The following is a 22,239-nucleotide window of genomic DNA, read 5'->3' on the forward strand; positions in this document are numbered from 1 at the left end:
AATATTTCTGATCTTCCTAATACCAGTCTGTCAACCAACCATATAAAAATATTTTCACATACTGAAGCTTAAATTCAGTATTAACAAAGCACAATCAAGTAATAACATCTTACCTGTAGAGAATGGCATAAAGGCATCACTCTTCTTAACGCAGCCTTTCTCATTAAGAAAGCGTCCGGGATCAAACTCCTCTGGGTTCTTGAAATGTTTGGGGTCTTTCAGAACAGAAGTCAGAACTGGGAGCACCAAGCTTCCCTGAAAGAGAATGTATGAATATGCATATCTAGAAAAATGGAATTGTTAAAAGTGAGGTCTGTTAAGTTATTCCTATGAAGTAGAGATGAATGAATTTGCTGAAATTTGTCTTGGGCAGAATCGATTTGGTCCAAATAAAATTTAGTCCAAATTGAAAATGCCCTGAAAAGACATTTTAATATGCTATGAGGTTTCTCCAGAAGACACAGCTCTTGCTTGGCCCTTTCAGTCTTTGGATTGATCTTTGAGTCTTCCGGCTTTGACTAGACCTCACTTAGTCACTTGGAACACGATACACATCATTGACATTAATAATGTGTGAGGATAGTCAGTGACAGAAAATCCAAAGACCAATCTAAAGACCAACTCAAAGACAAGAGGGAGCAAGAGGAAGATGTTTTATGATAAATGCTTAATGAAAGTGTATGTTTGTTTTAAGATGTATGATTCAGCACTACAGAATTCAGGGTTGTTAACAACACTTAGCTATCTGGAAGTAAGCAGGTAGATGGATGGGGCCTAGTTAATTTACAGTTGCAATTTTATTTGCTATTTAAATGAATAGCAGTGAGTCCTCAACACAGTAGTCCAGTGGGTGTGGCCAACTAGAGGGCACTGCCCCAGTCTATACTAGTGTATGGAAGCGACACCACTCCAACTGGGCAGGCTCTGGCAGGGATTATGTATAACACATATATACCCTCTGGTCCGGACTTAAAAAATGGTGAATTCCCGCAGCGTAAAGTGAGTGTACTGAGGGAATTCATAAGTCTGCAGTCACACAGAGTGACTGTAGGCTTATTGATATTGACAAGACAATCACTGCAAAAGGAGATCAAGCCACAAAACTTTCCTAGACCCTGGTTTGCATTCCAGGAGATGAGTTAACTTCTAAAATCTCAGTCACCTTCCTCTTTACCATTCTCCTCATGAGATGTTGTTATCAGTCCTATGTAAGGTTGAGCACATGTTTTAAAATTTAAATTCACTGAGTTTGCCAAACTTCTCCCCCAAAATTAGATTTTCAGTAAATTTGTGCGAATTTCCATATTGGAAAGCTTGTATTTTCTTGGAAAATATATGTAAAGGAGAGAAGAGAAAGAGCTCCGGTGACCATGATAGCTTACACACTTCAGATGAGAGAGAGGACCCCACTGACCATAAGAAGAGTTTTCACACTACAGATGAGAAAGAGTGGACCCTACTGATCATAAACGTTTACACTCTACAGTAGAGAGAAAATTACTCTGACCATAAGAGCTTACGCACTAAAAAAGAGAGAAAACACCACTGATGATAAGAGCTTATTCTTAAGGTACCGTCACATTTAGCGACGCTGCAGCGATCTAGACAACGATCTCGATCGCTGCAGCGTCGCTGTGTGGTCGCTGGAGAGCTGTCACACAGACAGCTCTCCAGCGACCAACTATGCGAAGTCCCCTGGTAACCAGGCTAAACTTCGGGTTACTAAGCGCAGGGCCGCGCTTAGTAACCCAAAGTTTACCCTGGTTACCAGCGTAAACGTAAAAAAAACCAAACACTGCATACTTACATTCCGGTGTCTGTCCCCCGGCGCTGTGCTTCTCTGCACTGTGTAAGCGCCAGCCGGAAAGCACAGCGGTGACGTCACTGCTTTCCGGCCGGCGCTGACACAGTGCAGAGAAGCACAGCGCCAGGGGACAGACACTAGAATGTAAGTATATAGTGTTTGTTTTTTTTTACGTTTACGCTGGTAACCAGGGTAAACATCGGGTTACTAAGCGTGGCCCTGCGCTTAGCAACCCGATGTTTACCCTGGTTACCAGTGAAGACATCGCTGAATCGGCGTCACACATGCCGATTCAGCGATGTCTACGGGAGATCCAGCGACGAAATAAAGTTCTGGCCTTTCTGCTCCGACCAACGATGGCACAGCAGGATCCTGATCGCTGCTGCCTGTCAAACTCAACAATATCGCTATCCAGGACGCTGCAATGTCACGGATCGCTAGCGATATCGTTCAGTGTGAAGGTACCTTTAAGAGATTACACATTACAGAAGAGATAGAGAAACAACCCAGATGATCATAAGAGATTACAACCCTTAGGAGAGATATAGATAGAGAGAAAAAGAGAGAGGACCCTGCTGACCATAAGTGTTTACACATTAAAGGAGAGAGAGGAAAAAATGACCCTGCTGACAATAGGAGCTAACACTCTACAGATGAGAGAATAGACCTTGAAGAAAATAAGAGCTTACAACTACTGGAAAGAGAGAGAGGAAGCTGCAGAACATAAGAGCTTACACTCTATAGGAAAGAAGACCATGCTCACCATAATAGCTTACAAACTAAAGAAGAGATAGAAAAGGGACCCTAATGATCATAACAGCTCGCACTCCACAGGAGATAGAGACACAGTGAGCAAGAAAGAGAGCGAGAAACCTGTTGACTATAAAAACTTACACACACTATACAGTGGTGGAAATAAGTATTTGATTCCTTGCTGATTTTGTAAGTTTGCCCACTGACAAAGACATGAATAGTCTATAATTTTAACCCCTTCACCCCGAAGCCTGTTTTCACCTAAGTGACAGGGCCAATTTTTACAATTCTGACCACTGTCACTTTATGAGGTCATAACTCTGAAACGCTTCAACGGATCCTGGTGATTCTGACATTATTTTCATATGACATATTGCACTTCGCGATAGTGGTAAAACTTCTTCGATATGACTTGCATTTATTTGTGAAAAAAACAAAAATTTGTCGAAAATTATGAAAATTTAGCAATTTTCAAACTTTTAGTTTTTATGCCCTTAAATTAGAGAGTTATGTCACATAGTATAGTTAATAAACAACATTTCCCACATGTCTGCTTTACATCAGCACAATTTTGGAAACATAATTTTTTTTTGTTAGGGAGTTATAAGGGTTAAAAGTTGACCAGTGATTTCTCATTTTTGCAACAAAATTTGCAAAACCATTTTTTTTACGGACCACCTCACACTTGAAGTGACTTTGAGGGGTCTATATGACAGAAAATGCCCCAAAGTGACACCATTCTAAAAACTGCACCCCTCAAGGTACTCAAAACCACATTCAAAAAGTTTATTAACCCCTCAGGTGCTTCACAGGAATTTTTGGAATGTTTAAAAAAAATTGAACATTTAACTTTTTTTTCACAAAATTTTTACTTCAGATCCAATTTGTTTTATTTTACCAAGGGTAACAGGAGAAATTGGACCACAAAAGTTGTTGCACAATTTGTCCTGACTACTTGGAAAGAAGATGATGAAATAACGGTCCAAAAAGTAATATTCCAAAAAATGAATATACTTTATTAGGTGATAAACATGACCAAAAAGCAAGGAGGGAAAATGACGCCGCAGGAAAACATGTTAGGTAAAAAGCAGGAGGCACGGTCCCACCACCATAGATCTTCAGTTGCTAGAGAAAGGTCTATCCTTCTCGCCGGCAGCATCATTTGATGTTTTTGAAGCTGTCAAGGACCTCCATCTTTTTGCCAGGTCCTTGATCTTCAAGAAATATTTTTTTAATGATAATCTGGTTGCCCTTTTTCCCACAGAAGAAGAACAGATAGCTCTCCGCACATTGGAGGAATTGGCTGTTGAACATGACACCCCAGAGGGAGGTATGATTCCGGCCTCCATTCGTCCTAAATCTAAGAAATTTCCCCCCCTTTCCTCATGTCCCAATGTGGACCTGTTTGTACAACTAGTAACCAAGGAATTTTGTGAGATCCCTAGATATATCTATAGGGATAATCTGACGAGGGAGGAAAGGGGGCGCCTTCGTGTCCTTCAGGACCTTGGGGATGTGGTTTTTAAACCGGCGGACAAGGGGGGTAACGTTGTTGTTTGGCCTAATAATATGTATGAAAGAGAGGCCTTCCGTCAGCTTAACAACAATGTGTGTTATAAGAAACTGACGTTCAACCCCTTGTCCGCCTTCTCTAAACAGCTTACTGATATTATTAAGGGGGCTAGGGATGTGGGGGTTATTACTAGCGAACTGGCCTCTGCGCTGATGGTAAGTGAACCCACAGTCCCTACCTTCTATCTTCTTCCCAAGGTCCACAAGGACATGAGGACGCCCCCTGGTCGTCCGATTATATCAGGTAGAGGGAATTATCTGGAGAAGGTTAATCAGTGGTTGGATTCGAAACTGCAACCGTTGGTGGTTAGTCTACCATCATACTTGAAAGATACCGGTGAATTTTTGAGATTAATGGACGGTATACACTTAGAAAAGGATGAATTACTGGTGACAGCAGATGTCGAATCTCTGTACACCAGTATTCGACATCAGGATGGTCTTAGAGCAGTCCAATTCTTCCTTAACATGTCTTGCCTCTCTAAGGAAATGAAAGATTTTATCTGTCAGTTATTGGAATTCTCGTTAACGCATAATTTTTTTATTTTTAAGGGGTCCTTGTTCCTACAGCTCCAAGGGACAGCGATGGGGGCTCCCTTCGCCCCGGCGTACGCCAACCTGTTCTTGGGGCTGTGGGAGAGGGACCTCCCCCTGCCTGACCAACCGGAGTCAATGTGCCGCGTCCTTCTTTGGACGCGGTACATTGACGACATCATGATTGTCTGGCAGGGTTCGGTAGATAGTTTGAGGACATTTATGACATCTCTTAACAATAATGACAGTAATATAACATTGACATATAAGTTTGATGTTAATTCAATCGAATTTTTAGATGTCTTGTTAAAACGTGATACATGTGGGGACGTTCAGACTACTCTGTATAGGAAACCGACTTCCACTAACCTTTTATTGCACGCCTCCTCTTCGCATCCGAACCATGTTATTCGGGCTATACCAACTGGCCAATTTCTTCGTCTACGGCGACTGTGTTCAACAGAGGCGGACTTTTGTAGTCAAGCCGAGGATTTGAAAAATAGGTTGCTAATGAGAGGCCATAGTAAGCGTAGTATCAAAAAGGCATTCAATAGGGCCAAACATTCTTCAAGAGATACCCTGCTGTATAAAAGTACTGATAGATCTAATCAGGAGATAGTTAGGTTCACCACAAAATATCATTCCCAGTTTCCAAAGATGAAAGAAATATTACAAAAATCCTGGCACGTATTGCGAGCTGATCCAGTGATTGCACGGTACTTGCCGGAGAGGGCTGGCATTGCAACCAGAAGGTCTAGAAACCTTAGAGACTTGTTAGTTCATAGTCACTATACGGGAGGGCGGATTCCCACGTTTCTCGATTCTATGGCTGTCAGGGTGGGGTGCGTCCCCTGTGGCCGCTGTGTCGCTTGCCCTAACATTGAAAGAATCTGAGTGTTCCATAATTTTGATGGGTCACGTGAATTCAAAATTAGGAAAAGAATAACTTGTCTAAGTAAAAACGTAATTTATGTGGTCACATGCCCATGTACCAAAATGTATGTTGGCATGACGACTCGTTTTTTGAAAACACGCATTCGTGAGCATGTTTTGGGCATCGAGGCGGCGGCGGCGGTGGATGACATCTCCACCCTGAAAACTATTCCACGCCATTTCAAGACGTTTCATGGTTGCAATGCCAGTCTTCTTAGAGCTAGGGGTATTGATCTTTTGGAGGTTGGGATTCGTGGAGGGGGCACATTCCAGCGGCTGGCCCGTGTCGAATCCAAGTGGATCTGGACATTGAGCACGGTCCAGCCTGCGGGATTAAATGACAATATTAGCTATGCCCCATTCCTTTGAGTTTACAGTCGTTGTCGCATTTTGTTGTTCTTTCCCAGTTCTCGTTTGTCCTATCTGCTTCGGTCATTGGCCCGACAGTGACTATGTTGTGGTATTGTTTTTAACCTTTTAATATTGTCTGTCTTAGCACTGCCCGTCACCGGTATGATGTTGATGGATGTCTACTGCTATTTTTCCCTACAACAAGACTGAACCGTATGACTAATAGGATGAAGAGCACAGAAGAATATTTTGACTACATGAATACCTGTGAAATAATGAACATTGTGGGATGGACTATTGAAGATTGATTGTTTATTTTGTTTATATATCCTTGTTCTTTTTTTTTTAGTATAGCATCATATTGGATTATTGTTTAACCCTTGGTGTTACTCTTTGCTGCAAGAGTGAGACTGCTGATTATGCTACTATGCGTGCAGTTATTACTTTGGATCTATTTAATAATTGTGGATCGAACACATGTATATATACTTTTGTGTAGATAATGTCTTGCAGTAGAATTATGATCCACAGTGTTGGTTATCTCTATTTATTTTTGTATGATGCTTGCTATAGCGGAGTTCTAAATATAAGATGCAATGTCATTTGTTAATTGTCTGAATGGTTACAGTCTGTGCCTATGTAGGTTATGTCATGTCTTTGTAGCACACATCTACAATAAGTTTTACCGTCCATGTGTTGGTGCGGGTGCCGTGGGGCCGGGGTGCGCCTGCGCGCCTCGGTGTTGCTGGTTGGTGCTCCGGGTCACATGGGGCCCCTGTGTTCTCGGAGTCCTCCGGCTGCATTCGGGAGCGGCCGGCGCCGCTGTCTCCATGGTACCGCATCATCACTTCCGGTCATCGGCTAACCTCATTTCCGGTGCGGGCCCTTTTTAAACTTGTTGTGCACTCCATATCTCTGCCCCCTGACGAAGGTGTTCCTGCCGAAACGCGCGTTGGGGCGGAGGCGCGGTCCCAGGCATAATTGTCCTTAGTGCGGTAAGTGATTGCCAGCCACCATACTTTGAGTATGCTTGCAGGAGCGGGCATATTGTCTAGCTGTTGCTAATATGTACCATCTGTACTATGCACTACTTGCAGCAGCTTTTGTACATTTTCTAAACGGTTGGCTATAGACCACTACTGTGTACAATGTTAATATTTGTACCGCACTTGTATTATGTCCAGTCCAGGCTTTTTGTGTTATGTTTATTTAGTTTTTATTGTTTATTTTTGCATTTTTGCTGATTTTTTCTATTATAAAGTATCGGGTCTGGACATCATCCTGGGCACGTGCCTCCTGCTTTTTACCTAACATGTTTTCCTGCGGCGTCATTTTCCCTCCTTGCTTTTTGGTCATGTTTATCACCTAATAAAGTATATTCATTTTTTGGAATATTACTTTTTGGACCGTTATTTCATCATCTTCTTTCCAAGTAGTTTATGCAATCGATGATAGGCCCTGAGGGTCTTGGTCATTAGTGGTATATATTGTTGTTTTATTTTGTTATACCATGGTGACTAGTTCTATGAGTGGTTATTTACAATTTGTCCTGAGTACGCTGATACCCCACATGTTGGGGTAAACCATTGATTGGGCACATGGCAGAGCTCGGAAGGGAAGGAGCGCCATTTGACTTTTCAATGCAAGATTTGCTGAAATTGAGATCGGAACCCATGGCTCGATTGGAGAGCCCCTGACGTGCCTAAACAGTAGAAACCCCCACAAGTGACACCATTTTGGAAAGTAGACCCTCTAAGGAACTAATCTAGATATGTGTTGAGTACTTTGAACCTCCAAGTGCTTCACAGAAGCTTATAATGTAGAGTCGTAAAAAAAAATTCATATTAATTTTCACAAAAAATGATTTTTTGCCCCAAATTTTTTATTTTCCCAACGGTAACAGGATAAATTGGACCTCAAAAGTTGTTGTGCAATTTGTCCTGAGTACGCTGATACTTCATATATGGGGATAAACCACTGTTTGAGCACATGACAGAGCTCAGAAGGGAAGGAGCGCCGTTTGACTTTTCAATACAAAATTGGCTGGAATTGAGATCGGAACCCATTTCGCCTTTGGAGAGCCCCTGACATGCCTAAACAGTGGAAACCCCCCACAATGGACCCCATTTTGGAAAGAAGACCCCCTAAGAAACTTATCTCGATGTGTGGTGAGCACTTTTAACCCTCAATTGTTTCACTAAAGCTTAGAATGTAGCGCTGTGAAAATTAAAAAAATAATTTTTACTTTCCACAAAATGAAGTTTCAGCCCGCAATTTTTTTTTTCCCAAGGGTAACAGGAGAAATTGGACCACAAAAGTTATTGTCCAATTTGTCCTGAGTATGCTGATATCCCACACATGGGGGGGGAACCACTGTTTGGGCGCACGGCAGAGCTCGGAAGGGAAGGAGCGCCGTTTGAAATGCAGACTTAGATAGATTGGTCTGCAGGTGTCATGTTGCATTTGCAGAGCCCCTGATGTACCTAAACAGTAGAAACCCCCCACAAGTGACCCCATATTGGAAACTAGACCCCCCAAGGAACTTATCTAGATGTGTTGTGAGAACTTTGAACCAACAAGTGTTTCACTACAGTTTATAACGCAGAGCCGTGAAAATAAAAAATATTTTTTTTTCCACAAAAATGATATTTTAGCCCCCACGTTTTTATTTTCCTAAAGGTAACAGGAGACATTGGACCACAAAAGTTGTTATCCAATTTGTCCTGAGTACGCTGATACCCCATATATGGGGGGGAACCACTGTTTGGGCGCACGGCAGAGCTCGGAAGGGAAAGAGCGCCGTTTGAAATGCAGACTTAGATGGATTGGTCTGCAGGCGTCATGTTGAATTTGCAGAGCCCCTGATGTACCTAAACAGTAGAAACCCCCCAAAAGTGACCCCATAATGGAAACTAGACCCCCCAAGGAACTTATCTAGATGTGTTGTGAGAACTTTGAACCAACAAGTGTTTCACTACAGTTTATAACGCAGAGCCATGAAAATAAAAAATCTTTTTTTTTTCAACGAAAATGATATTTTAGCCCCCACGTTTTTATTTTCCCAAGGGTAACAGGACAAATTGGATGGCAAAAGTTGTTGTCCAACTTGTCCTGAGAACGCTGATACCCCATGTGTTGGGGGGGACGACTGTTTGGGTGCACAGGAGAACTCAGAAGGGAAGGAGCACTGTTTTAGTTTTTCAAAGCAGAATTGGCTGGAATTGAGATCGGACGCCATGTCACGTTTGGAGAGCCCCTGATGTGCCTAAACAGTGGAAACCCCCAATTCTAACTGAAATCCTAACCCCAACCTTAACCCCAGCCCTAACCCTAGCCCTAACCCCAACCCTAACCCTAACCCTAACCCTAGCCCTAACTCTAGCCCTAACCGTAGCCCTAACCCTAACCCTAATGGGAAAATGGAAATACATACATTTTTTAAAATTGTATTATTTTTCCCTAACTAAGGGGGTGATGAAGGGGGGTTTGATTTACTTTTATAGCGTTTTTTTGGCAGATTTTTATGGTTGGCAGCCATCACACACTAAAAAACGCTTTTTATTACAAAAAATAGTTTTTGCATCACCACATTTTGAGAGCTATAATTTATCCATATTTTGGCCCACAGAGTCATGTGAGATCTTGTTTTTTGCGGGACGAGCTGACAATTTTATTGGTACCATTTTTGGGCACATGACATTTGTTAATCGCTTTGTATTCCGATTTTTGGGAGGCAGAATGAACAAAAACCAGCAATTCCTGAAATTCTTTTAGGGGGGGCTTTTATACCGTTCCACGTATGGTAAAATTGATAAAGCAGCTTTATTCTTCAGGTCAGTACGATTACAGCGATACCTCATTTATGAAATTTTTTTATGTTTTGGCGCTTTTACACAATAAAAACTATTTTATATAAAAAAATAATTGTTTTTGCATCGCTTTATTCTGAGAGCTATAACTTTTTTATTTTTCTGTTGATGATGCTGTATGGTGGCTTTTTTTTTGCTAAACAAGATGATGATTTCAGCGGTATCATGGTTATTTATATCCGTCTTTTTGATCGCGTGTTATTCCACTTTTTGTTCGCCTGTATGATAATAAAGCGTTGTTTTTTGCCTTGTTTTTTTTTTTTTTTTTTGCGGTGATGACTGAAGGGGTTAACTAGTGGGATACTTCTATAGAGCGGGTCGTTACGGACGCGGCGAAACCAAATATGTGTACTTTTATTGTTTTTTTTTTATTTACAAAAATAAATGGAATTACTGGGAAATGTTTTTTTTTTTCTTTATTTGGGGATTTTTTTATTTTATTTTTTATACATTGTATTTTTTTTTTTTTTACTTTTTACCATTGTCCCAAGGTGGGACATCACTGTTTTAGATCAGATCATTGATCTGACAGTGTGCATAGCACTCGGTCAGATCAACGATGTGACAGGCACGTTCTGTGAAGGAAGAAATTAAGAAAGAATCTTCATTTTTGTGCTTTTCGACTCCATTTTGTTGTTTTGATAAATTTTGTTAGTAGGCTAAAGGTTACAGCTGTTATGAGATTTTGATGAGACCTTGATTGTTGCAACCTCGGTAGAACATGAGACTGAGGGTGTATTGTTCTACAAAACTTTGACGCACAGATTGTTCCTGCATTCTTATAGGCTAAGAACTGTGAGCATGTTCTTATGCTAATTGGTTGAAGTTCTGCATTCTTATAGGCTAAGAACCGTGAGCGTGTTCTTATGCTGATTGGTTGAAGTGTAATTTCTATGATTATAATAAAGTCATGCAGAATAAACGGGGGCTAGAGATCAGCTCGATCCCCCATACAGAGACACACGTCTCCGTCTGGTCATTTACAGTTGCCGGCAACACTTTATATATTAATTTGGAAATCACTGGGTTAACCGTGAAGGATCACTTTAAATCCTCCCTCAACAGTTCCAGAGGCTTGCCGGCGCCTGCTATTAGGAACTCTCAGCAGACGCCGGCAAGCCAGGTCAGTAAATGACCCGGAAGGAGTCCCGCGGCCATCTTGGATCCGGGGACTCCTTCCAGGTCACCGGAGCAGCGCGATCTCATCGCGTTGCTCCAGTGGGAGAGCGCAGGGAGCCCCCGTCCCTGCGCGATCCACATCTATGCCACTGTCACTACTGACAGCGGCATCAGAGGGGTTAAATGACTGCGATTGGCGATAGCGCCGATCGTGGGCATTGCTGCGGGGTGTCAGCTGTCATATACGCGGTGATCGGTCCGCCGTACTAGTACTGCGGCTGGCACAAATGCAGTACCGGCAGCGTCGTACTAGTACGGCGGATGGCGCGAAGGGGTTAAGGATAGGTTCATTTTAACATTAAAAGATAGAATATAAAAAATAAAATCCAGAAAAATCACATTGTTTAAGTTATATAAATGTATTTGCATTTTGAAGTGAGAAATAAGCATTTGATCCCTCTGGCAAATAAGACTTAATACTTGGTGGCAAAACCCTTGTTGGCAAGCTCAGCAGTCAGACGTTTTTTGTAGTTGATGATGAGGTTTGCACACATGTAAATATGAATTTTGGTCCACTCCTCTTTGCAGATCATTTCTAAATCTTTAAAATGTTGAGGCTTTTGCTTGGCAACTCCAAGCTTCAGCTCCCTCCATAAGTTTTCTATAGCCACTCTATGGCCTTATTGTGCTTCTTTTTGAGCCAGTCCTTTGCTGCCTTGGCTGTATGTTTTGGGTGATTGTCTTGCTGAAACCATTTTTAATGTCCTGGCGAAGGGAAGGAGGATGTCACTCAGGACTTTACGGTACATGGCTCCATCCATTTTCCATTGATGCAGTGAAGTAGTCCTGTGCCCTTAGCAGAGAAAAGCTCCAAAACATAATGTTTTTACCTCCATGCTTGACAGTGGGGATGGTATTCTTTGGGTCATAGGCAGCATTTCTCTTCCTCCAAACACAGCAAGTTGAGTTAATGCCAAAGACCTCAATTTTCAGTCTCATCTGACCACAGCACCTTCGCCCAGTCATTCACAGAATTCTGCAGGTGTTCATTGACAAACTTCAGATGGGCCTGCATATGTGCCTTCTTGACCAGGGGGACCTTGCAAGCACTGCAGGATTTTAAACCTTTAAGGCGTAGTGCTATGGTCCTGGTGGTAAGGACACACGAATGACCTGATGGGTAAACTAGAACATAAGGACAAGCTCTGGGAATGTGGGAACTTTACTGACCGCAATCCTGATCCTATCAAACACACACTAAAGGCAGCCGTGGAGCGTTCCTAAGTGCCTAGATGCCTCTTCACAGCCTGAGAAACTGGCTACCCCTAGAGAGAAACAAAGCCTCACTTTCCTCAGAGAAATTTCCCCCAAAGTTTAGACAGCCCCCCACAAATAATAACGGTGAGTTAAGGAGAAAACACAAACATAGAATGAAAACAGGTTTTAGCAAATGAGGCCCGCTAATCACTAGATAGATAGAAGATAGTAAGGGAACTGTGCGGTCAGTATAAAACACTACGAAAATTATCCACGCAGAGAATGCAAAAGACCCTCTCACCGACTCACGATGTGAGGGGCGCAACTCCGCACCCCAGAGCTTCCAGCTAGCAATCAAATAGCATATAAGCAAGCTGGACTGAACTCATCATATACAGAGAAACATTTACAAATTGCAATGAGCAAAAATGGACTAGCATGAACTTAGCTTCTCCACGAGGAGACAGGTCACAAGGAAGTCCAAGAGGGTTCTGAACCAGTACTGAATACAACGACAGCTGGCAACAAGTAAAGGTCCAGGCAGAGTTAAATAGGGAACCAGCATAGCAGAAAACGAGGCAGCTGGAGCAGCTACAGACAGCCATATCACTAAAGGCCACCAGAGGGAGCCCATGAACAGAACTCACAAAGTACCACTCATGACCACAGGAGGGAGCCCGAGAACGGAATTCACAACAGTACCCCCCCTTGAGGAGGGGTCACCGAACCCTCACCAGAGCCCCCAGGCCGATCAGGATGAGCCGAATGAAAGGCACGAACCAAATCGGCAGCATGGACATCAGAGGCAACCACCCAGGAATTATCCTCCTGACCATAGCCCTTCCATTTAACCAAATACTGAAGCCTCCGTCTCGAAATGCGAGAATCCAAGATCTTCTCTACCACATACTCCAATTCTCCCTCGACCAACACCGGAGCAGGAGGATCAACAGAAGGAACCACAGGCACCACATACCTCCGCAACAATGACCTATGGAAAACATTATGAATGGTAAAAGCTGCCGGGAGATCCAAATGAAATGACACAGGATTGAGGATTTCTGAAATCTTATATGGACCGATGAAACGAGGCTTGAACTTAGGAGAGGAAACCTTCATGGGAACAAAACGAGAAGACAACCAAACCAAATCCCCCACATGAAGTCGGGGACCCACACAGCGACGGCGATTAGCAAAGCGCTGAGCCTTCTCCTGTGACAAAGCCAAATTGTCCACAACATGGTTCCAAATCTGCTGTAACCTCTCCACCACAGAATCCACCCCAGGACAGTCAGAAGGTTCAACCTGACCTGAGGAAAAACGAGGATGAAAACCAGAATTACAAAAAAAAGGTGAAACCAAAGTAGCAGAACTAGCCCAATTATTGAGGGCGAACTCAGCCAATGGCAAAAAAGTCACCCAATCATCCTGATCCGCAGAAACAAAACATCTCAGATAAGTTTCCAAGGTCTGATTAGTTCGTTCGGTTTGGCCATTCGTCTGAGGATGGAAGGCCGAAGAAAAAGACAAATCAATGCCCATCTTAGCACAAAAGGACCGCCAGAATCTGGACACAAACTGGGACCCTCTGTCAGACACAATATTCTCCGGGATACCATGCAAACGAACTACATTCTGAAAAAACAGCGGAACCAAATCAGAGGAAGAAGGCAATAATCTATACAGGGTCTCAGAGATCCATCCTTCTTGGCCACAAAGAAGAACCCTGCACCCAAAGGTGACGAGGACGGACGAATACGCCCTTTCTCCAAAGACTCCTTTATATAACTTCGCATAGCGGCATGTTCTGGCACAGACAAATTAAAAAGTCGACCCTTAGGGAACTTACTACCAGGAATCAAATTTATAGCACAATCACAATCCCTATGAGGAGGTAGGGCACTGGATTTGGGCTCATCAAATACATCCTGGTAATCCGACAAAAACTCAGGGACTTCAGAAGGAGTAGAAGAAGCTATTGACAACAAAGGAACATCGCCATGTACCCCTTGGCAACCCCAACTAGACACAGACATTGCTTTCCAATCCAGGACTGGATTATGAACCTGCAGCCATGGCAGACCCAACACGACAACATCATGCAAATTATGTAACACCAGAAAGCGAATAACCTCCTGATGTGCAGGAGTCATGCACATGGTCACTTGAGTCCAGTACTGAGGCTTATTCTTGGCCAATGGCATAGCATCAATTCCCTTTAATGGAATAGGGAATTGCAAAGGCTCCAAAATAAAACCACAGCGCCTGGCAAATGGCAAATCCATCAAATTCAGGGCAGCGCCTGAATCCACAAAGCCATAACTGAGTAGGATGACAGAGAACAAATCAAAGTAACAGACAAAATGAATTTAGGCTGTACAGTACCAATGGTGACAGGCTTAGCGAACCTCTTGGTGCGCTTAGAACAATCAGAGATAACATGAGTGGAGTCACCACAGTAAAAGCACAAGCCATTCTGACGTCTGTGATTTTGCCGTTCACTTCTGGTCAGAATCCTGTCACATTGCATAGACTCAGGCTTCTGCTCAGGAAACACCGCCAGATGGTGCACAGGTTTGCGCTCCCGCAAACGTCGATCAATCTGAATGGCCAAAGACATTGACTCATTCAGACCCGCAGGCGTTAGGAACCCCACCATAACATCCTTAAGGGCTTCAGAAAGACCCTTTCTAAAAATCGCTGCCAGGGCACACTCATTCCATTGAGTGAGCACAGACCACTTCCTAAACTTCTGACAGTAAACCTCAGCTTCATCCTGACCCTGAGCCAGAGTCAGCAAAATCTTTTCTGCCTGGTCCACTAGATTAGGTTCCTCATAAAGCAATCCAAGCGCCAGAAAAAACGCATCCACATTTAGCAATGTAGGATCTCCTGGTGCCAGGGAGAATGCCCAATCTTGAGGGTCACCACGTAACAAAGAAATAATAATTTTAACTTGCTGAACAGGATCACCAGAGGAACGGGGTCTCAGAAAAAGAAACAATTTGCAATTATTTTTGAAATTCAAGAACTTAGATCTATCTCCATAGAACAACTCAGGAATTGGTATCTTAGGCTCTGACACAGGACTGTGAACTACATAATCCTGAATGCTTTGTACCCTTGCAGCGAGATGATCCACACTAGAGGACAGACTCTGAATGTCCATATCTGCAGCTGAGTCTGGAACCACTCAGAGATTAAGGGGAGGAGAGAGGCTAAACACACTGCAGAGAAAAAAAAATGAACTCAGAACTTCTCTTATCCCTCTTTTGTGATGCATTAACACTTTACTGGCCAGCTGTACTGTTATGGTCCTGGTGGTAAGGACACATGAATGACCTGATGGGTAAACTAGAACATAAGGACAAGCTCTGGAAATGTGGGAACTTTACTGACCACAATCCTGATCCTATCAAACACACACTAAAGGCAGCCATGGAGCGTTCCTAAGTGCCTAGATGCCTCTTCACAGCCTGAGAAACTGGCTACCCCTAGAGAGAAACAAAGCCTCACTTGCCTCAGAGAAATTTCCCCCAAAGTTTAGACAGCCCCCCACAAATAATAACGGTGAGTTAAGGAGAAAACACAAACATAGAATGAAAACAGGTTTTAGCAAATGAGGCCCGCTAATCACTAGATAGATAGAAGATAGTAAGGGAACTGTGCGGTCAGTATAAAACACTACGAAAATTATCCACGCAGAGAATGCAAAAGACCCTCACACCGACTCACGATGTGAGGGGCGCAACTCCGCACCCCAGAGCTTCCAGCTAGCAATCAAATAGCATATAAGCAAGCTGGACTGAACTCATCATATACAGAGAAACATTTACAAATTGCAATGAGCAAAAATGGACTAGCATGAACTTAGCTTCTCCACGAGGAGACAGGTCACAAGGAAGTCCAAGAGGGTTCTGAACCAGTACTGAATACAACGACAGCTGGCAACAAGTAAAGGTCCAGGCGGAGTTAAATAGGGAACCAGCATAGCAGAAAACGAGGCAGCTGGAGCAGCTACAGACAGCCATATCACTAAAGGCCACCAGAGGGAGCCCATGAACAGAACTCACAAAGTACCACTCATGACCACAGAAGGGAGCCCGAGAACGGAATTCACAACAGCGTAGTGTTACAAATGTTTTTTTTTTGGTGACTGTGGTCCCAGCTGCCTTGAGATGATTAGCAAGCTCCCCCTGTGTAGCTTTAGGCTGATCTCTCACCTTCCTCATGATCAAGGATACTCCAAGAGGTGTGATTCTGCATGGTGCCCCAGATCGATGTTGATTGACAGTCATTTTGTATTTGTTCCATTTTCTTACTATTGCACCAACAGTTGTTTCCTTCTCACCCAGCATCTTATTTATGGTTTTATAGCCATTTCTAGCTTTGTGCAGGTCTATGAACTTGTCCCTGACATCCTTACAAAGCTCTTTGGTCATAACCATGTTGTGGAGGTTAGAGTCTGACTGATTGAGTCTGTGGACAGGAGCCTTTTATAAAGGAGACTATGTAAGACAGCTGTCTTTAATGCAGGTAACGAATTGATTAGCAGCGTCTAACTGCTCTGTAGGAGCCAGATCTCTTAATGGTTGGTAGTGGATCAAATACTTATTTCTCACTGCAAAATGCAAATAAATTAATATAATTTATACAATGTGATTTTCTGGATTTTACTTTTGATATTCTATCTCTCAATGTTAAAAATAGCCTATCCTTAAAAGTATAGAGTGTTCATGTCTTTGTCAGTGGGCAAACTTACTAAATCAGCAAGAGATCAAATACTTATTTCCTCCATTGTAGGTATGGCCGCCACTAGAGACAAAGGGATCCAATCCTGTCCAATGTACTCGATTCCTACATACTGCATTTGATTCATAGACTGAGAAGATTGTATGCTCAGGAAGCTCCAGAAAAAAAGGTGAGACCTCCTGTACTACAGTTAAGAAATCTTTCTGGCCCTGAGAAGGTTCTTATGTTTCTGAAAGGTTGAGACTGGACTTGGAAAGATGATTGGTTGGAGTTTGTGCAGGGAGGGCCAAGATCCCTAAAAGAGAGAGTGACCATGTTTGAAAATTTGTGAAGGCACTCTTCTCATATCACTAAGCTACCCATCTTGCTGATACCAACCACCAAAGACTGGCAAATATGATCAAAGATTGAGAGGAGCAGCGTACTCTACCTTTGGAATGTGAAATCCTCTGAAGGTTGTGTCCTTGCTGACAGCATGTGGAACTCCTGCAGGAGCAATATCAGCAAATCTCTGGATCTCGTGGATTACGGCTTCTGTATACGGCATTTTACTTTTGTCTTCTATTGATGGACAGCGGTCTTTCCCTATTACACTGTCAATTTCATTGTGGATCTTCTCTGAAGTTAACAAAAATGGAACAATGGAAATATTTTTCAATCTAGAATTATATTCAAATTATATCTATTTTGCAATCACAACCAAATAACAGCTGAAGATTGTTTGAAAAGTTAAGGGTATGTGCCCACAATCCAGAATAGCAGCAGTTTGGAGGCAGCTCACCTGCGATGTGTCCAAACTGCTGAGTTATTGGTTACAAGCACAGTGGATGGGATTTATAGAAACCTGATGCCCACTGTGCTCATTATATGCGATAAATCCTCATTGTTCAATGAACACATGTTGATTTACCTGCGTGATTAGAATGCAACATTTTGGATGCAGCTAAAATGTGCTACTTCCAAAACTTTGCTATATCCTGATCGTGGGCACATAGCCTAAAATGGGTATGCTCAATATGTGTCTTTAGGAGCCCACAGCTACCCAGGCTATTCAGTTCCTTGTTGCTGGGAATCCATTGCTCCTTCTTGACTGACATTTCTAGTTTAGTAGATTTGTCCTTCTTCTGAGTTGAATGTGATTCTATAAAACATTCAGGTCTGACAGTGGCATGTTCTAAAGTTTACACTTTTATCACTGTATTTGTATATAGAGATAGAAGGGCCATTGAAAAATTTCAGGAAAGTGAGTGGTGAATAGGAGAACTGCTCTGTAAACAGCCAATGATGTGGTCAAGATACTTATTACTATGCAAGACTGATAACAGTAGATCTGGATCTGGAGCTGAGAGGAAAGGTAGTCAATCGCCGTAGCAACAAAATGTAAACAATGTAACACAAAAGTGCTCATATTGTCCCACTTCCTATGGCACCTAAGATTATCTAGGAATTTCTATTCCAATACTTCCCCTACAATTATAGCTGGAATAAACCTTTGGAGGAATAAAAATATAGGATATAAACTGGTCTCCTTTAGATTGGATAATGTTCCGCTTGAAACACTGCAGTATGCCATCCCATTCCTTAAGCTAGATAATTGGATAGAAAGTGGAATAACTCGATTGGGGAACTTGATGCAAGCTAATGCTCTATCTCCATTTTCTTCACTAGTGGAGAAATATAGCATTAATAAGAAAGACTTTTTCAAATACCTTCAAATTAGACATTTTATGAACAGTATGAATAATGGGTCAGAAAGCTTAAAATCTGAGTATGAATAGTATTTTTCTATTAATAGGGACTCTTCTAAATGGATTTCTAGAGCATAATAAGCTATAAATTCTTTCACTGAGCTTTAATCTTTGCCTTTTGTTACAAGGTGGGAAAGAGCCTTAGGCTGTACTTTTACCCAGGAAGAATGGTCACAGGCGTTCCAGATAGACAAAAAGTCTTCACATTGCATAAACCATTTGGAATCTTCTAGGAAGATTTTATACAGGTGGTATTTCACCCCGTATCGTGTCAATCAGAGGCGGGTGATTTGTTGAATATTTGGTGGTCATGTCCCCTAATCCGCACTTACTGGTTACAGATTTATAGTTTGATTTCAGGGGTACTGGGATATGACATAGTGTGGGATCCTGCAACAGCTTTATTATCTCTGAAATTAGAGCAACTCCAATACTAGGACGCAGTAATTACAAGCCACATCCTTATAGCTACAAGAGTCAATATAGCAAAGAATTGGAAACGTGTTACAATTCCTTTACTGCAGGAGACAATGAGAAAAATTCATTATAAGGCCGGCGTCACACTAGGCGTAAGTAAATATGGTCCGTTTTTTATGGCCGTAATACGCAGTAATTGTCGCAAAACACTGTTCCATATTCAATGTGAGGATGCGATTTTTACGCACAAATGTATCCGTGTGTCATCCGTATGGCATCTGTATGGCTTCCGTACGGCGATTTTTTTCTCGCAGGCTTGCAAAATGGACATATCATGGATCCATCGGCTCAAATATTCTTAAAAACATATATACAGTCTATATATATATATACTGTATATATATATATATGTCAGTGAGACACATATATATATATATATATATATATATATATATATATATTTATATTTAATTCAGCGCTAGATAGCAGAAAAGCCGGTAATTCAATTGCCGGCTTTTCCTATCTCCTTCACAAACCCGACAGGATATGAGACATGGTTTAAATACAGTACACCATCTCATATCCCTTCTTTTATTACATATTCCTCTTTACTAATGCAAGAAGTGTCTTTGTGTCAAATTTGGGGTCTCTAGCTATTAAATTAAAGGGTTAAATCCCGGAAAAAATTGGCGTGGGCTCCCACGCAATTTTCTCTGCAAGAGTGGGAAAGCCAGTGACTGAGGGCAGATATTAATAGTCTAGAGAGGGACCATGGTTATTGCCCCTCCTGGCTAAAAACATCTGCCCCCAGCCACCCCAGAAAAGGCACATCTGTAAGATGCGCCTATTCTGGCACTTAGCCTCTCTCTTCCCACTCCCCTGTAGCGGTGGGATATGGGGTAATGAAGGGTTAATGTCACCTTGCTATTGTAAGGTGACATTAAGCCAGTTTAATAATGGAGAGGCGTCAATTATGACACCTATCTATTATTAATCCAATAGTACGAAATGGTTAATAAAACACACACACATTATTAAAAAGTACTTTAATGAAATAAAGACACATAGTGTTTTAATATTTTATTTTACTCTTAATCCACCTGAAGACCCTTGTCACCTGAAATAAAGTTAAAAAAACAAACAACAATATTCCATACCTTCCGTCGTTCAGTCTTGTCCCACGCTGTAAATCCATCTGAAGGGGTTAAATCATTTTACACCCAGGAGCTCTGCTAATGCGGCTGTGCTTCTGCCTGTAAAACTTGGTGAATGAATGGAATGCAGGGGAATGTACTGTAGTTACCTTGAGTCGCGGTGATGCACCCTCTGCTGGATGAACTCATATGAACTCGAGCCTGGGAAAATATTCTGAAAAGTTCCCAGGCTCGAGTTCATATGAGTTCATCCAGCAGAGGGTGCATCATCGCGACTCGAGGTAACTACAGTACATTCCCCTGCATTCCCCGGCTTTTCTGCTATCTAGCGCTGAATTAAATATAAATATTTATATATATATATATATATATATATATATATATATATATATATATATATATATATATATATACAGTATGTGTCTCCAGGGCTGTGGTGTCGGTAAGCCACAGTTGCAACTCCGACTCCTGGATTTTATCAGGATCCAACTCTGACTCCGACTCCGACTCTGACTCTGACTCTGACTCCGACTCCGGCTCTGACTCCGACTCCTTCATAAATGGCCAATTTGTAACAATAAATTTACTGTTGTAAAATATTAACATCGTGCTTATTCAGTTTGTCACCATCATATAAGTAATCAGACCACTTAGAGCAAAAACTATATTTATTAGAATACAATAAGAATAAAGCAAATAACTTTTATAAACTTTTCTAAACTCTTGTAAGTAAATATGCAATAAATACTGTTATGCAGTTAATAAGAAGAAATCTATAAATTTGTCCTCAGAAAAAGTATTGCCTCTGTCAGATCCTCCTTCATGGATGCCCTCAAATCTGATCTAATTATTTTGAGAGCAGAGAACAACCTCTCTACACTAACTTGGGTTGGTGGCAAAGCAGTAACCACTCGGGCAACATCTCTGATAATGTCAGGATACAGAGGAGTCGCTTGTTGCACTGTTATTTTTGATGAACGGTCAAATTTCTCAATTTCTTTTAGTGAACATGAAAAGTTCTGCTGAAATGTACTGGCTGTGTTCTTTGATGGGGATGACTCTTCTTCTATGCGGGAACGCTTTGCATGGTCCTTGTGATGCAAATATTTTTCGAAATTAAATTCTTCATCAGTTGATGAGGGTGAAGATGTGGCAGGACGACCAAATTCTTCTTGTTCCTCCTGACTGTTCTGCAACCATTTCATCATTACTGCTATTTCAAACAGAGCTTATTTTCCTTTAGTTAGCTGTTGATCATCTAGAAGAATCTGATGCATTGGGTCTACATAAACAGTTGCCAAAAGAATGTTATTTTGTAATAGTAGCTCCTCTCTCTGTTTCATTGATGTATCAATGCCACTAGCAATTAACCCTCCTCTTTGGGACAGGCGAAACATCAGGTTCTTCCACTCCTTTAACAAAATACCTTGAGGTAAGTCCTTTGCTTGTAATTTTTTAGTCACTGTAAATGGGTGCTCTAGCAATTTTTCCAGCTCAGTCACCTGATTCCACTGACTTTCATTTAGCATCAGTTGAGGGTTAGCCATGTCAACAAGAAAGGTTTTCAGTTCAACCAAGCGCTGAATCATTAAGTAAGTACTGCCCCATCGTGTGGCTTGATCAATAATTGCCCTTTTTCCAGCACGTCTCTTCAAAATTGAGTCAACTTTAGGGGTTCTGGCAACAGTAGCCAATCTTCTTACCTTGCCAATCAGTGCAGCAGCATGTCCTTCTTGCAGACTGTCTCTTATAGCCAGCTGTGGCGTATGCACAACACAGCGCATGTGATGAATGAAAGAACGCATTGACACAGTTTCAACAAGATCATCTAAACTATCATGTTGCTGTTCATCTGAAGCAACTTGAGTTTGCTCCTCAGTTACAATACTGTGTTCCTCTATTTCAAACATTTCTGTGTCTGTGGACCCAGAATGTTCTTCTAGCTGCTGGTCACCATCATTACTATCATTCATTAG

At 41.9% G+C, this 22,239-nt stretch overlaps 1 protein-coding gene across 1 annotated transcript in view; it reads right to left on the reverse strand.

The window, feature by feature from the left end:
* The window catches only part of LOC143805903 (cytochrome P450 2C8-like), a 123,030-nt gene that overhangs the window by 2,454 nt on the left and 98,337 nt on the right, over positions 1-22,239 (reverse strand). The window contains exons 7-8 of the mRNA XM_077285654.1: positions 17,375-17,562; positions 114-255 (exon numbers count right to left, since the gene is read on the reverse strand). Of these exons, the coding sequence (XP_077141769.1) occupies positions 114-255; positions 17,375-17,562 (330 nt within the window). The remainder of the gene's footprint in view (positions 1-113; positions 256-17,374; positions 17,563-22,239) is intronic.

The sequence above is a fragment of the Ranitomeya variabilis genome, chromosome 2 (assembly GCF_051348905.1).
Source record: "Ranitomeya variabilis isolate aRanVar5 chromosome 2, aRanVar5.hap1, whole genome shotgun sequence".
Taxonomy (NCBI): Eukaryota; Metazoa; Chordata; class Amphibia; order Anura; family Dendrobatidae; genus Ranitomeya; species Ranitomeya variabilis.